The sequence below is a fragment of the Lycium ferocissimum genome, chromosome 1, assembly GCF_029784015.1.
Source record: "Lycium ferocissimum isolate CSIRO_LF1 chromosome 1, AGI_CSIRO_Lferr_CH_V1, whole genome shotgun sequence".
Classification (NCBI taxonomy): Eukaryota; Viridiplantae; Streptophyta; class Magnoliopsida; order Solanales; family Solanaceae; genus Lycium; species Lycium ferocissimum.
In genome coordinates, this window is record NC_081342.1 from 4,633,080 (window position 1) to 4,646,200 (window position 13,121).

At 31.0% G+C, this 13,121-nt stretch overlaps 3 protein-coding genes across 3 annotated transcripts; 1 reads left to right on the plus strand and 2 right to left on the minus strand.

Moving 5' to 3' along the window:
• LOC132066203 (transcription factor bHLH92-like) lies at nucleotides 1–2,270 on the plus strand. The gene is made up of 3 exons (XM_059459585.1): nucleotides 1–372; nucleotides 999–1,289; nucleotides 2,142–2,270. The coding sequence occupies exons 1-3, from the start codon at nucleotides 52–54 to the stop codon at nucleotides 2,232–2,234; spliced, it is 705 nt and encodes a 234-aa protein (XP_059315568.1). The 5' UTR covers nucleotides 1–51; the 3' UTR covers nucleotides 2,235–2,270.
• A 4,408-nt stretch (nucleotides 2,271–6,678) lies between these two features.
• On the minus strand, nucleotides 6,679–9,677 carry LOC132066447 (small ribosomal subunit protein uS19). The gene is made up of 4 exons (XM_059459773.1): nucleotides 9,619–9,677; nucleotides 9,388–9,533; nucleotides 8,295–8,352; nucleotides 6,679–7,071 (listed from the first exon to the last, which is right to left on the minus strand). The coding sequence occupies exons 1-4, from the start codon at nucleotides 9,619–9,621 to the stop codon at nucleotides 6,823–6,825; spliced, it is 456 nt and encodes a 151-aa protein (XP_059315756.1). The 5' UTR covers nucleotides 9,622–9,677; the 3' UTR covers nucleotides 6,679–6,822.
• Nucleotides 9,678–11,534: 1,857 nt separating this feature from the next.
• On the minus strand, nucleotides 11,535–12,702 carry LOC132066502 (histone H1-like). The gene is made up of 2 exons (XM_059459825.1): nucleotides 12,548–12,702; nucleotides 11,535–12,252 (listed from the first exon to the last, which is right to left on the minus strand). The coding sequence occupies exons 1-2, from the start codon at nucleotides 12,614–12,616 to the stop codon at nucleotides 11,770–11,772; spliced, it is 552 nt and encodes a 183-aa protein (XP_059315808.1). The 5' UTR covers nucleotides 12,617–12,702; the 3' UTR covers nucleotides 11,535–11,769.
• Nucleotides 12,703–13,121: the final 419 nt, after the last annotated feature.

Below are 13,121 nucleotides of genomic sequence, written 5' to 3' on the forward strand. Positions count from 1 at the left end.
TTAAAGTTCCCGGCAAAAGGAGAAAGAAAACAAAACGAAAAAAAGCTAGCCATGGAAGAGTTCTTTCAATTTTCTTGGTTTGATAATGATGAAGCTAATTTTGTGGTGAACCAAAGTGCTTTTGTGAGTTTTAGAGAACAACCAATTGAAGGATTTGGAGTTTTTGGCTATGGAAGTAATGTATCGGCGAATCATCAGAACATGAACAAGAGGATGATGGAGTTCTTGAAGAAGAATTGCAGTCCCAAAAATGGAGAAATGAAAATGGAAAGAGAGAAAGGTCAGAAACACATGATTAAAGAGAGGATTAGAAGAGAAAAGCAGAAGCAGAGTTATTTGGCCTTGCATAAATTGCTTCCTATGGGAACTAAGGTTAGTGCATCTCCATACCAAGAAGTTCCACTGCTAAAAAAACGCGAACTTCCGATTGAATTTCTTAAAAATTGGCTCGTCAGAAATGTTTCCTACAGACTTTCCATCAAAATTCTCATATTTCTGATGGAGCTGCCTGTTGAATAGTCAGCATTTTTTAGTAGTGTTCTACATTTTCTTGAATAAAATTTCTAGGTATTGTAGTATATATTACATAGTATTAGTCCAAATATCCTTCTTTTTTTTAAATTCAAGCATTCTATATCTGGAGCTCGACCATCTCAATTAGTCCTAATTCGTGCCATAAAAAGCCCAATATAAGAGTTTTAAGTGTTCATAGAAAAGAAGACTTCACTTCCACTGCTCAAACCGGAGTCCTCTATATATTTCTCTTTTAGAAATTGTAGTTCTAAAAGAAAGAAAAAAGAGCCATGCATTTTCTACCTCTCTTCTAACTGCAATTTGTTCAACATTTTTGTTTGAGGATCAATTTTGGCAAGTCCTCAGAGTTGCATTGGACTAAAGTCATTCTTTTTTTCAAAAAAATAAATAAATCAATAACTCATAAGTAAATGAGAAGTGCTATAACTGTTATTGTAAATTATATGATGAGCTTGTGATTGCAGGGTGAGAAGAATGCAATAGTCCAAACAGCAACACAGAGAATTCAAGAGCTGCAAAAATACAAGGAAAATTTAAAGAAGAGAAATGATGAACTTCAAATGATTTTAGCAGAAAGTGAAAAGGAGGAATTTGAGAAGGCTAATATCAAAGCAAAAGTTAGTTATCCAATTTCTGGTGTAGATTCAATGCTCGAAGTTCTCAAGTGCTTGAAGAATTGTGGAACCAAAGCAAATGCCATACAATCAAGTTTTTCTCAGCAAGAATTCTCCACTATGATTGAAATAGAAACTAAGGTAATTAGTGTACTTTTCTCCTTGCCATACTGAGGCGGATATAGGCTTGAATATACGGGTATGTTAGAATCAAGTAATTTTGACTCAAACCATGTATGTGTGATAAAAATTTCACTAAATATGGGTAAGAATTGGATTCAGACCCCAATGATTAACATTTGAAGTCGTTGTCCTAGAATCAAGAATCCATAAAATTTAAATCTTAAATCGGTCTCTATTACCCGACGAAAGTAGGTTATGTGTTAAGACCATTAATTTGAGTGATAGCTTTGATAGCTTAATATTAAGTGTTTACATTTTATATTAAAGGTTTAATGTTTGATTCTTGTCAATTCTTATAGACGATAACTTGAAAAAATAAACGCGTTTTAGTAAGGAGCACTTTACCCTTTTTTTGGACCTATCTTGCTCAAATTCGGATTAGCTGGACCAATAACAAATACTCTAGTGGAAAAAAGCATCTGAAAAAGAAAATCTGCGAAACTATCCCTATCCCTACTGCCGTGGGGTTAGTTCAACTCACCCATTTCATTACTCACTCTGATTCAATGTATGTGACATTTTCTTTTTTTGAATGTCACAAAAACAATATCATAGTCCCTTATGTAAAAATAATTTAACTTTAAAACTTACTATTTCATCTTTAGTGACGTGTTTTATAGTCACACAAATTTCATGACTTGTTTTAGATCATAAATTTCAAAGTCTTCCTTACTTTCTTAATGTCCAGTCAAACACGATCACAAAAGTTAGGACAGGGGAATACTATTTTCTTTTTCTTTTTTAATATTTGTCAAGTTGTCTCTTTCATTGATTTAAACATGTGCCTAATTACGGTAAATTTTCTGATAGAGTGGAGCAGCAGAACTGGAAAAAGTAGTGCAAAATACTCTACTTGAAGCTGAAAGGAACTTTCGTGCCCATTGGCAGCCAATGACCATGTAATTTTAAGCCATAGAATGATGCCACTTGTGTTCTCAACGCAATCTTGGCGTCTGATTTTTGACCAGTTTATATGACTACTATATATAAAGCATGGATATGAAACTTTTGTCCTCCTGACATTCCACAATTCTTGGTGATTAAGCTGCCACGAGGCTGTTGCTTGCTTTTCCGCTGCAAATTTTTACTTTTGCTACCACTCCCTTTCTTAAGACATTTTCACATGTGGCTTTGCAATTGGTCAATATTGGAGTAATACCTGTTTGTGATTTTTTTAGCTCAGATATTTTTTACTCTTTCATCTCAAAATATCTGTCACATTTCACTTATTGATGGTCAAATTACATAAATGTTAACCAATATATCTTTTTTTTAAATCACTATATTGATATTATTTCCTTGTAATTCTCGAATATCTAAATTTTAATTTTAAAAAATTAAATTTATCTAATTCAATTTAGCTCTAAAAATTAGTTAAATTACCTTTCAAAAAACGAAATGTGACAAATATTTTGAGGTGGGAGGAGTTTATTATTTTTCCTATACGTTCTGGTTAAGTTTAAGCAACTTTGAAGCCGATTTTTTTTTTTAAACAACTGAAGCATTTATTAGGTCTTACTATATCTTTTATCCTTAAACTTTCCATATTTTGTGTCTTTAGTGAGCTCATACGTGCTTATAAAAGTCCTAAAAATATTTTTAAGTATAGTTTTAAAATATTTTACTTTATTAATTTACTTTAATTATTATTTATTAATATTCTTGTAAGACCATTAGGTTAATTGTGTAAAAACTCAAAACTAAAGTAATATATTGTAGTATAAATTCGGAGTTATTGAAAGAATTTATTGTGTTAGATGATTCTAGAGAAAGGATGAGTACTTGCTAATACAGGTGAGAATAAAATACATCATTAAAATCTTAAATGAGTTTAAGATAAGCACAAAATGAGTTTGAAGCAGGACGGAGTTAGAGTGCGGCGAGTTTGATCAGATCTGGCAACTTTGATTTAAACTCTATGTTTGTCTTAAAAAATCATTGATGATGTATTGATTGTTAATATAGAACCGAATAACTTGAAAATATTAGAATTCAGAACACATAAACTTCAAAGCGTGACTCCTAATCGGATTGATTGAAGTAAATAGTTTCAACAATAAAAGTTAAAATGTTAAAAGGATTGAAATGAAAGTTTTGCTTTTATCTATTACAAATTTACTTTTTTGAAATTTTATTATTATACAGTAAAAAGTGTAACACAAATTATATTTCTTTAATTAAAATGTCTACTTTTACATCATGAGTTTGGTAGGGCCACAAGTATATATATATATAATTGTAAAATTTTAAGATATATATATATATATATATATATATATATATATATATATATATATATATATATGAAGTTATGTGCTCATTGATACGGAAAAGCAGCTTCATCTCTTCTTCCTTTCTCGGTTACCTTTAAGCTTTTGTCGTCTCTATTGCGTTTGATCATTGATGTTTTAACAAAATAAAGAGAAAAAAACGTTTTTCGTTCCTTGGTTATTTGGTAAATTTCATTTTTGGTCTTTATATATATTTCTATTATATATAAGTGTGTAATTTAAAAAATGGACTTATGGATCCAACACAAATATTGACTTATATATATGAAAAGTTATATATAAACTTTGTTAAACACATCACAATGAAAAGCTTGTACTGAAAAAAAACATATATATATTACAATATAAAAACACTTTAACCAACTACTTTTTTATCCCACGCACTATGCTATATTCATCAAAAACCCAAAATATAGGTTAAATACACGGTTAATATTTAATCGGTATAGAATCTTACTTTATTTTGAATTATTTGAATAGTTGTATGTTAATTTAATTTTAATTTGGAGGAAACATTTATTTCCTCCGTACACTTTTACTTGTTCACTTTTGACTTTTGAGTGGTAAAAATATTAGCTATGTGAATATTTATTTTCTCTAAATATAATTATTGAAAAGTTTAGTATGTTCCATAAATAGGTAATAATGGAACCTATTTAATTTTTATAATTTCTCCTACACAAATTTATTTTCTCTTTCAATAATTATATTTAGTAGCTAAAATATAACATATTTACTTCACATCACTTTTGACTTTTCACGTTCTTTAAGAATTAGTATATCCCGTGGATATATGTCACTCTTCAACTTTCCTTTTTTATCTCGAATATTTATTCTCTTCTCCCAAAATAAACGTGTACACGTATACGCACTTCAATTTGACATGGAAAGTAGCAGTAGTTACCGCATTTTACCAGTAATGTTTCTCGGTGCGCACATCCGACACATATTTATTTTTTCAATGTATACTTTTACTTGTTCACAAAGTAGTATATATTAACTTTTCATGTTCTTGCCGAATATTTATTCTCTTCTCATGTATACATGTATACACTTCAAATATATATCAATATTTAATTGTTTGACACATATTTATATTCCTCCGTCCACTTTTACTTGTTCATTTTTTTGACTTTTTACGTTCTTTAAGAATTAATAAATGAAATACTCCCTCCGTTCCATATTACTTATATTTATACCCATTAGCCACATTACTTGACCTTTCACGTTATTATTATATGAATTATGTGCTCATTGAACGGAAAAGAGCTTCATCTCTTCTTCCTTTCTCCATACCTTTAAACTTTTGTCGTCTCTACGTTTGATCATTGATAACAAAATAAAAGAGAAAATGACTTTTCACGTAAAAAAATTTTTTCTTTATATATAATTATATAAATGAAGTATTGACTGCTTGTACGAAAAGCTTTAAAATTATACACGCAATGAATCCCATATTACTTGACACTTTAACATTAATAAAAATATGTCTATTTTTCTATTCTATATTTTTCTTATTATATATAGACGCTCAAGTGGACAAACACAAGAATAATAAGTTATACAAAAAGCAACCGAAATTGTACACTCTTCCTTGACATAGGGACTAACATGTGTACATTTCTACAATTTGAATTTACGAAAATTTATTTTGAACATTAATTCTACCTCTTGTGTGTTTACTTTTTAAGTCCTCACGGGTCTCCAGTGTCTTAATTGTCCTTTCATTTCCTTCATTTGACATATACTCCCTCTGTCTCAATTTAAGCCCCTGTTTGGCAATAAAAATTATTCACTTTATTCCGGAATTTTTTTTCACTCTTTTCCGGAATCAGCGTTTATTGAAAATTTCGAATACAACTTGAAGTTGTATTCCGGAAAAACTCCAAAAACTTGTTTTTAAAAAAAATTCACTCTTTTTACTTTTTTACAACTACATTTCACCAAAAACTACAATTTTAAAAACTATGGCCAAACACAACTCCAAAATTCCAAAAAAAAAAAAAGTGATTTTTTTTTTGGCGTTTTTCTGGCTTTTCATTCTATGGACAAACGGGGCCTAAGTGTCTACGTTTGGCCACATTAATAATATAGTTCTAAATTTTCTTAAATAAAGATAGCAATAATAACTTTCAAATCTTATGGTTCTAAATTAAAAATGTGTATAATATAATAAAATATCCTGTGTGTTTCTTGTGATTATAAACTTGACTTAATTGTCCTGATATTTCCTTCATTTGACATCAACTTACTAAATATAAAAACGGACATAGCCAAAATAAGATAATTTTTTTAATTTAGTTTCAAACTCAAGGTGGACGAACACAAGCAACAATAAGTTGTACAAAAAGAATACAACCGAAATTGTACTCTAAAACTCGAGAAAAACATGTGTACATTTCAAAAGTTTAACATCTTTTACTACGTTTTAAAAACTTTTAAGTCCCCACGCGTCCATGATGTTTCAATTGTCCTCTCGATTTCCTTCAAATCTATGGATATATTCCGGGGCCTAAGTGTCTACATTTCACTAGACACTGAGTTTAAAAAATAACGATAGACTTTTGACTTGTGATTTTAAATTAAAATGTGTATAATATAATAAAATATTATTTCAATCTTGTGATTATAAACTTGACATGCAAGATATTTGAATTATCAACTTACTAATTATAAAAAGAGGCGGTCATAATCAAAATAAGACAAATTTTAACAACAATTGAAAAATTAAGGGAAAAAATAAGAGGAAAAGAAAAAAATATAGACTAGAAACTAAAGAGAATCGTTTCAAAAGTTTGCAAAATATACAAACCATAAGACTAACTAAATTGAATAATCAAATTAATCATGTTGATTTCCGTACATTTAGCATATATTTTGCTAGTGATTAATCAAATTTAACCTCTAATTTATTAGAATGTTTGTTACTGGTATCTATATGGGAAATATGTAAATGCTAAATCGATTGATTGTCTTGAACACTTTAGATGTCTGCCAATTATTCGTCAAAATAGACCCAAACAGATGAAAAAAATTGCAAAAAAAAAAAACGGAGATATTCATGACAAATCAGTTTTCAGCAAAGCACAAGAGTTTTACAAAGTAACTGTTTTAAATAACCCATTTCTCGCATCAAAATTGTTTTAAAAAGGGACTTTGACAAGACTAGAACAGAAGAAAAGTAGACATCGGAGGCCAAATCACTTTAGCGGTATGAACCTTGACGAGTGAGTAGCACCAATACCGGGTCTACCATGCTTGACCGGCTTATACGAGATGGAGAACTCGGCCAGATAGTGGCCAATCATCTCAGGCTTGACTTCGATCTGATTGAAAGTTTTTCCATTGTAAATTCCGATAACACTTCCAATCATTTCAGGAACGATAATCATGTTCCTCAGGTGAGTCTTGACAGGCTCTGGCTTTTCACCCGGTGGAGCCTCACGTTTCTGCATACAAATGCTTTATGAGTAGGTGCAGGTGAAAAAGAATAATAGGTAATACGAATATCTGCTGAGAGAAAACAAACACTGACAAAATCATGGAGGCATATAAACAAAAAAGGTAACTCGATAAACCAAGAAACTATACAATCAAGTAACTTGGAGTAGCATAATAGACACAGAATCCTCTAAAAACATCTATCGCTCTGTATATCCCAAGGATTACTACTACATCTTTTTTTCATGTGTTGAGAAAAAATGGATCTTTACTTCAAGTCCACTTATCGTCATACAGAATATTTTTAACCGTGAAATCCTTTTTTCCACAGGTGTGTTTTACCCATGAAATCATACTAGTGCTGTTTTTAAACCAATCTTGTCTACATAAGCACTCAATCAAATAAACTAAAAAACTATAGTCAGGTTTTAGATCCAAAAGATCTGCTGGGTGCTATTGATTCTAGTATGTTATGCTTCAAGTCAATTAACAATAAATTATGTCGTCAACACTAAATTAGGCATTTCAATGATAAAGTCGCCAAATTGAATTTAATATTAAACCCCCTCGATCACCTCCATCATTATAGCTTGCAGCAGAGGATCAAAAGGAGGTGAATACTGACAGATTTATAAGATTTAGTCACTAAGGCTGACGGAGATCTAAACCTACTTGTTTAGTACAAATCCTACACTGTACGACTTCACCCTATGTTAAGCATTTCTGGTAATACTTGGAAGATCAAATGACAAAGTTAACTTTCAACTACACAGCTCAACCTTGGTGCTGCAGGGGGGGCTCAAGGATGAAAACCAAAGTTGACGGAAGTCAATATTAACATGTAAACACGCAAGATTGAAACGAGAACTCGAAAACACGATATGCATGGATCATCTCATAATATATAGACTACCATTTCTTCTGAACAAGTGATGTCCATATGCAGTGTCATCCAAGAAATGAAATATACCGAACCTCTGACAGATCAACTAAAGTAAACAAATCTGCTTGACTGTTGTCCCTTTGTTGATAGAGTTTAACCAAATAGACTGATTTCAGCATTACAAAATATGCTTCTACATAAAATACTAACTAATATAGCAAATGTTACAGAAGCAACAGGCATCACAGGGCAAATAGAAGATAGTTACAGACTCATATATCCATACTATAAAAGGGAGTTTTATATTCATATGCAAACAAGTAAGAGCAAAAAAATTCATATGCATACCGCCTTCCTCAGCTTCTTGATCAGTGCCATTGGCTTCCTCTTCAAACCTCTTTGAAACCTGCAATAAATCAAATTGCAAGTAAGAACATAAGTCCTCACTATAACTACCTTAGATACAACAGGATTATGCTCGGCATCAACATATAAATGTATGCTTAACATACACGGATATATGTTATATATACCGCCAATATAAGGATTGTTTAGTGTATGAGGCAACTGCAGGTAATTAACTAAGTCTATAGCCATAAAATGAATACTCTCTCTATCCCATTTTCTATAACACCATAACTATCCTGATATTCAACTAATTATTCCTGTAATTACAATTTTTTCAAACATTAATGAGACTAGACTCTTAACTGTAAAGAAGAAAAGCATTTTGTAGCACTTTTATCTAGTTACATAAATTATTACATTTGTTAGCAAAAAAAGGGGAAAACAAAAGATTAGAGAAGTACTTACATTATTAAATTAACATAAATCCATAAAACAAATACTCTCTCTATCCTTACATATTTCTTAATAATTACTATTTACTCAAACACTTCAGAAAGACTATTAATTGTGAAACTAGCATTTTACAGTATTCTATTAAGTTTCATAACTTGTAATTTTACAATGTTTTAACTTAATCCGTAGAACAAATGCTCTCTTTATCCTTATACATTTCTTAACTACTATTTTCTCAAACACTTTCTAAAGACTATTAATTGTAAAAGTAGCATTTTACAGCACTTTTTATTGTAACTTGTTACTTTTAATTTGCAAAAAGAATATTGAAATCGAAGTAAATAAATCATGCAACAAACTATATATGTACATTTTACAAATAAAACGAAAATTGATACGTCGAACCGTACTAAGAACAATATAATTCACAGTATTGGATTTATTTAATATGAAATTGACAAAAACCTTCTGCGAGGACGAGCATTTCACTAACTTTTGATTTTAATTTGTAGAACAACGTAGAAACTAAATCAAACAAAATTAATTACGTACATTTTACAAATAAACCGTACAACGAACATTATAACTCACATTATTGCTAATAAGAAATGAATTAATTGAAGATGAAATTGAGAAAAACCTTCTACGAGGACGAGCATTGAAGAGCTTAACGAGTTCATCAGTAGACATATCGAGAAGAGCATCGAGATCGACTCCTCTGTAACTGAACTTCTTAAATGTTCTCTTCCTTGGCTGTCCTGCCGTCACATCAGCTTCAACGTCCGCCTGTGAAAACAGAGAGGAAAAGGATGTTATTAGGCATTAAAAATAAGTTAAGTTTAACGAAGAATGTGGTGGTGGAGATGGTTACCATGGCTGTGGAGATGGAAATCGGCGACCTTTCTGTAAGGAGTTGAGGTTTTTTGGGACTGCGAAGAGTGTTTTGAGATTAGGTTAGGGTTTTTTTAGATGAATGGGCTGTGATGGGTCTGCTATGAGGGATAGAACTGGGCCTCACTGATTGGTCCAAGATCAATGAGCACAGATTTGCTACTTCTTCTTTCTTTCTTTCTTTCTTACTTTTTTTTTTTTTTTTTTGAATTGGCTACTTACTAATTACTATAGTATGAGTGAGTGAGACATTAATTTACCTAACAAAAAAAAAAACGAATAATTTACCTAAAAAAAAGGTGTTGCAAATATTTTTGAAAAACATTTTGATTTTTTTTTCGATATTCTTTTTTACAACCAAACGTTATTAGAGGAAAATTTCTGCAAAACATATGTAGAGTAAATTTTATTGAAGTTTTTGGAACAACTGAGAATTTTTCTCTGTTGTTATGATAAGGAATTTAAAAAAAAAAAAAACATCTTATTAAATAGAGATACCGTAATTATTTAGGACTTTCTTGTGAGTTGTGACTTAAGAGGAGGTCAAGAGATTACAGAAATATTTGATGTTTACTTTACAAGTCATATGTTGCATTAATCCAGAAGCGAATTGTTCTGGAACCGTAAAAGCGAGCCAAAGTTTGCTATGTTTCATTTTCAAACTATGTTGTTTGGTCAGTCGTAGGAGCCGTTTGACGTGATTTTCATCTCATGACATTAAATGTCGTGATATTAAATAATGAGATGAATTTAAATCATGTAATTTAATTTGGATTTAAGTCATAGCTTTTTTTTATAAACATAAAAACCCACAAGTTATGAAAACCATCAAAATTTTCTTAATTCTTATACAATCTTATCAAATGAGTAAATTATAATTCATAATAAAATTAATACACTACTAAAAGGCCTTTCCTAAAAATATAACATCAATTGATCAAACTTTACCAATAAAAAGAAAATTTAACGAATGAATGGAATGTAACTACTCTTTAATATAATCTTCCCACATTGCATTTAACAATCTTTTCACGCGAAAGATGATTTTGATTGGTAAACATGATTGGTAAATATATCTACCAATTTATTATCTTTTTTACAAAATATAAATGTATGGGTCAAATTTTACATTTATATTTTTTTTGAAATCATGATTTCAAATCCTAAATCATGTTTTTGGATGATTTGGGATTTCATCTCACGAGATTTAAATCGAGAGATGAAATCGCATTTCCAAACGCTAATTTTATATCATGATTTTATATTATGAGATGAAATCGCATGTCCAAACGCCTACTTAATTATTTACCTATGCGAAATTCAGATTGTTTGTTGGATATTCCAACAATTAACTTTTTGGATATTCATATAACTTATTATTCCATAAGCTTTTGGAAACTAATTATATTTAATTTCTCGGGAATAAGTTTTTTTTTCATTTTCTAACTAGTTTTCTCTTTTTTCATGAATATTTCAGTCCTATATGGTCATCAAATCGATTGTATTTTAATTAAAACCAATTTTTCTCGGACTTTAAATAACTCTCCAGCTGAATATATCCGTATAAAGGAAATACAATGATTATTACCAAAGAAACTAAAAAGATAAAGGGCCTACTCAACCTCACTTTGTTTTTTTCCTTTTCATTTTTAGCACAAAAGATATTTTGTGGTAGGAAATTCGTGGCTTCATTAGTCTGCATGGAACTTGCCAGGAAAAAAAAAAGGAAAATTTTATCATCTTTTTCCTATTTGCACTAAATTTCTGGACCGTTGACGGCGAAACTTGATGATAATAACACGCTACATTTCGGTCTCTTTCGATACAAGACTCTTTGACATTTAATAAATAAACAAATTAATTAACACAAATAGAATTAATTTCTGGATAAAGAAATACTACCAACACTGTTCTTCATTTCCATCATACAAATCTGTTACTATTCATTCAAACCCTATTATGACAATGAGCATATGTCATCATACCCCTAAAACAAACCCTAACAATGGAGAACAATACTAACAGCAATACGCAAACTTAAAAAAAAAAAAAAAGGGCCAAATTCATATCACTTCACTAGAGAAATGTAAAAACAATTTACAAATTCAACCACAAATTTAACCTAATCTCTTCACTTCTTTGCTTTCTTAGCCGGAGTTGCCTTAATGGTTTTAGGCTTCTTCACAACCTTCTTCGCCGGTGTAGTTTTCTTCACTTTAGCAACCGCAGCTTTCTTCACCGGAGTTGCTTTCTTCACAACCTTCTTCGCCGGAGCAGCCACTGTCTTCTTCGTCGCTTTCTTCGCCGGCGCTGCTGCTTTACCCTTCACTGCTTTTGGCTTTGCGGTGGCGGTGGTTTTCTTCTTCGCCGGAGCAACGGCCTTTGCGGCGGGCTTTGCGGCAGGTTTTGCGGCGGGTTTGACAGCGGGGGTAAGCTTGAAAGAGCCTTTGATTTTAGTGAGTTTGCCTGATGCGACGAGTTTCTTCAATTGAACTAACAAGAGTTTCCTGAAATTTGTAGGCAAATCCTTTTGCTTTTCTTCAATGAATTTTGCTATCGCAACTTGACTTGAACCAGTTCTTTCCTTCAACACCATTATTGCTTCTGATATCATCTGCACAATCACATCCCAAATCACAAAAATCAATTAATTACACGTTTGATGTTCTTATCAATGGGTTAATTTTATAACTTATGGAGCAAAATCAAACTACTTTAATTCGTCTTTTAACCATCAAATTCACACCCCAAATCATTAAAAGTCGATTTTACAAATTTTGGAGCAAAATCAAACTAATTCAGGTCATTTTCCATTATAATTATATTATACCCTAGATTAAAATACATTCTTTAAACTGAAAAATGTAAATCTTTTCAAACAAAAAGAATTTGGTAAATTAAAGAAATACCTCAACATAAGGAGGATGAGATCGGGGTTTCTTAGGAGCAACTGTTTTCTTTGCAGTAGCAGACACCATTGTTGCAGACAAGAGCTTAATTGATAAGGAATATAAAACTTGTAATTGATGAGATATAGAAATGATGAATTGTGCCAAATACGAGATGACTTAGAATGGTTATATAAAGGGAAAGTAATGAAATGTTATTGGTTACAAGGATAGTGACGCGGATCGATATGGAGTTTGAATATCAGCCTTGAGATTAAAAGTTATCAACGGATGAGATGATCCACTAGGTCTGTTACGCGGATTGAAGAAATGAGACTATTTTTTTTTCTTTTTACCCCACGTTACGAAGTGGGCTTTTTGGGATAAGAATTAAATAGTGATGGCTTTTTTTTTGGGGGGGGGGGGGGGGGGGGGGGGGGGGATGGAGGTTAATTAATTTGAATTACTACTGTTTTAAGGGTTGTGATGAGGTTTAAATATTTATAAAGGGAACTTATTTTAATTTTTGTAGTATTTGTTATTTTATCATTTTATGGGGCTAATTTGGTTTTCGCGCGGTAATAGATAATTGAGT

Coding starts and splice junctions, on each gene's coding strand:
- LOC132066203 (XM_059459585.1), top strand. CDS start 52: ATGGAAGAGTTCTTTCAATTTTCTTGGTTTGATAATGATGAAGCTAAT. Junction 373..998: donor TGCTTCCTATGGGAACTAAG/GTTAGTGCATCT, acceptor TTGTGATTGCAG/GGTGAGAAGAATGCAATAGT. Junction 1,290..2,141: donor TGATTGAAATAGAAACTAAG/GTAATTAGTGTA, acceptor ATTTTCTGATAG/AGTGGAGCAGCAGAACTGGA.
- LOC132066447 (XM_059459773.1), bottom strand. Junction 8,353..9,387: donor AATGCTCGTCCTCGTAGAAG/GTTTTTCTCAAT, acceptor GATTTATTGCAG/GTTTCAAAGAGGTTTGAAGA. Junction 7,072..8,294: donor TCAAGAAGCTGAGGAAGGCG/GTATGCATATGA, acceptor ATTTGTATGCAG/AAACGTGAGGCTCCACCGGG.
- LOC132066502 (XM_059459825.1), bottom strand. CDS start 12,616: ATGGTGTCTGCTACTGCAAAGAAAACAGTTGCTCCTAAGAAACCCCGA. Junction 12,253..12,547: donor CTCATCCTCCTTATGTTGAG/GTATTTCTTTAA, acceptor GTGATTGTGCAG/ATGATATCAGAAGCAATAAT.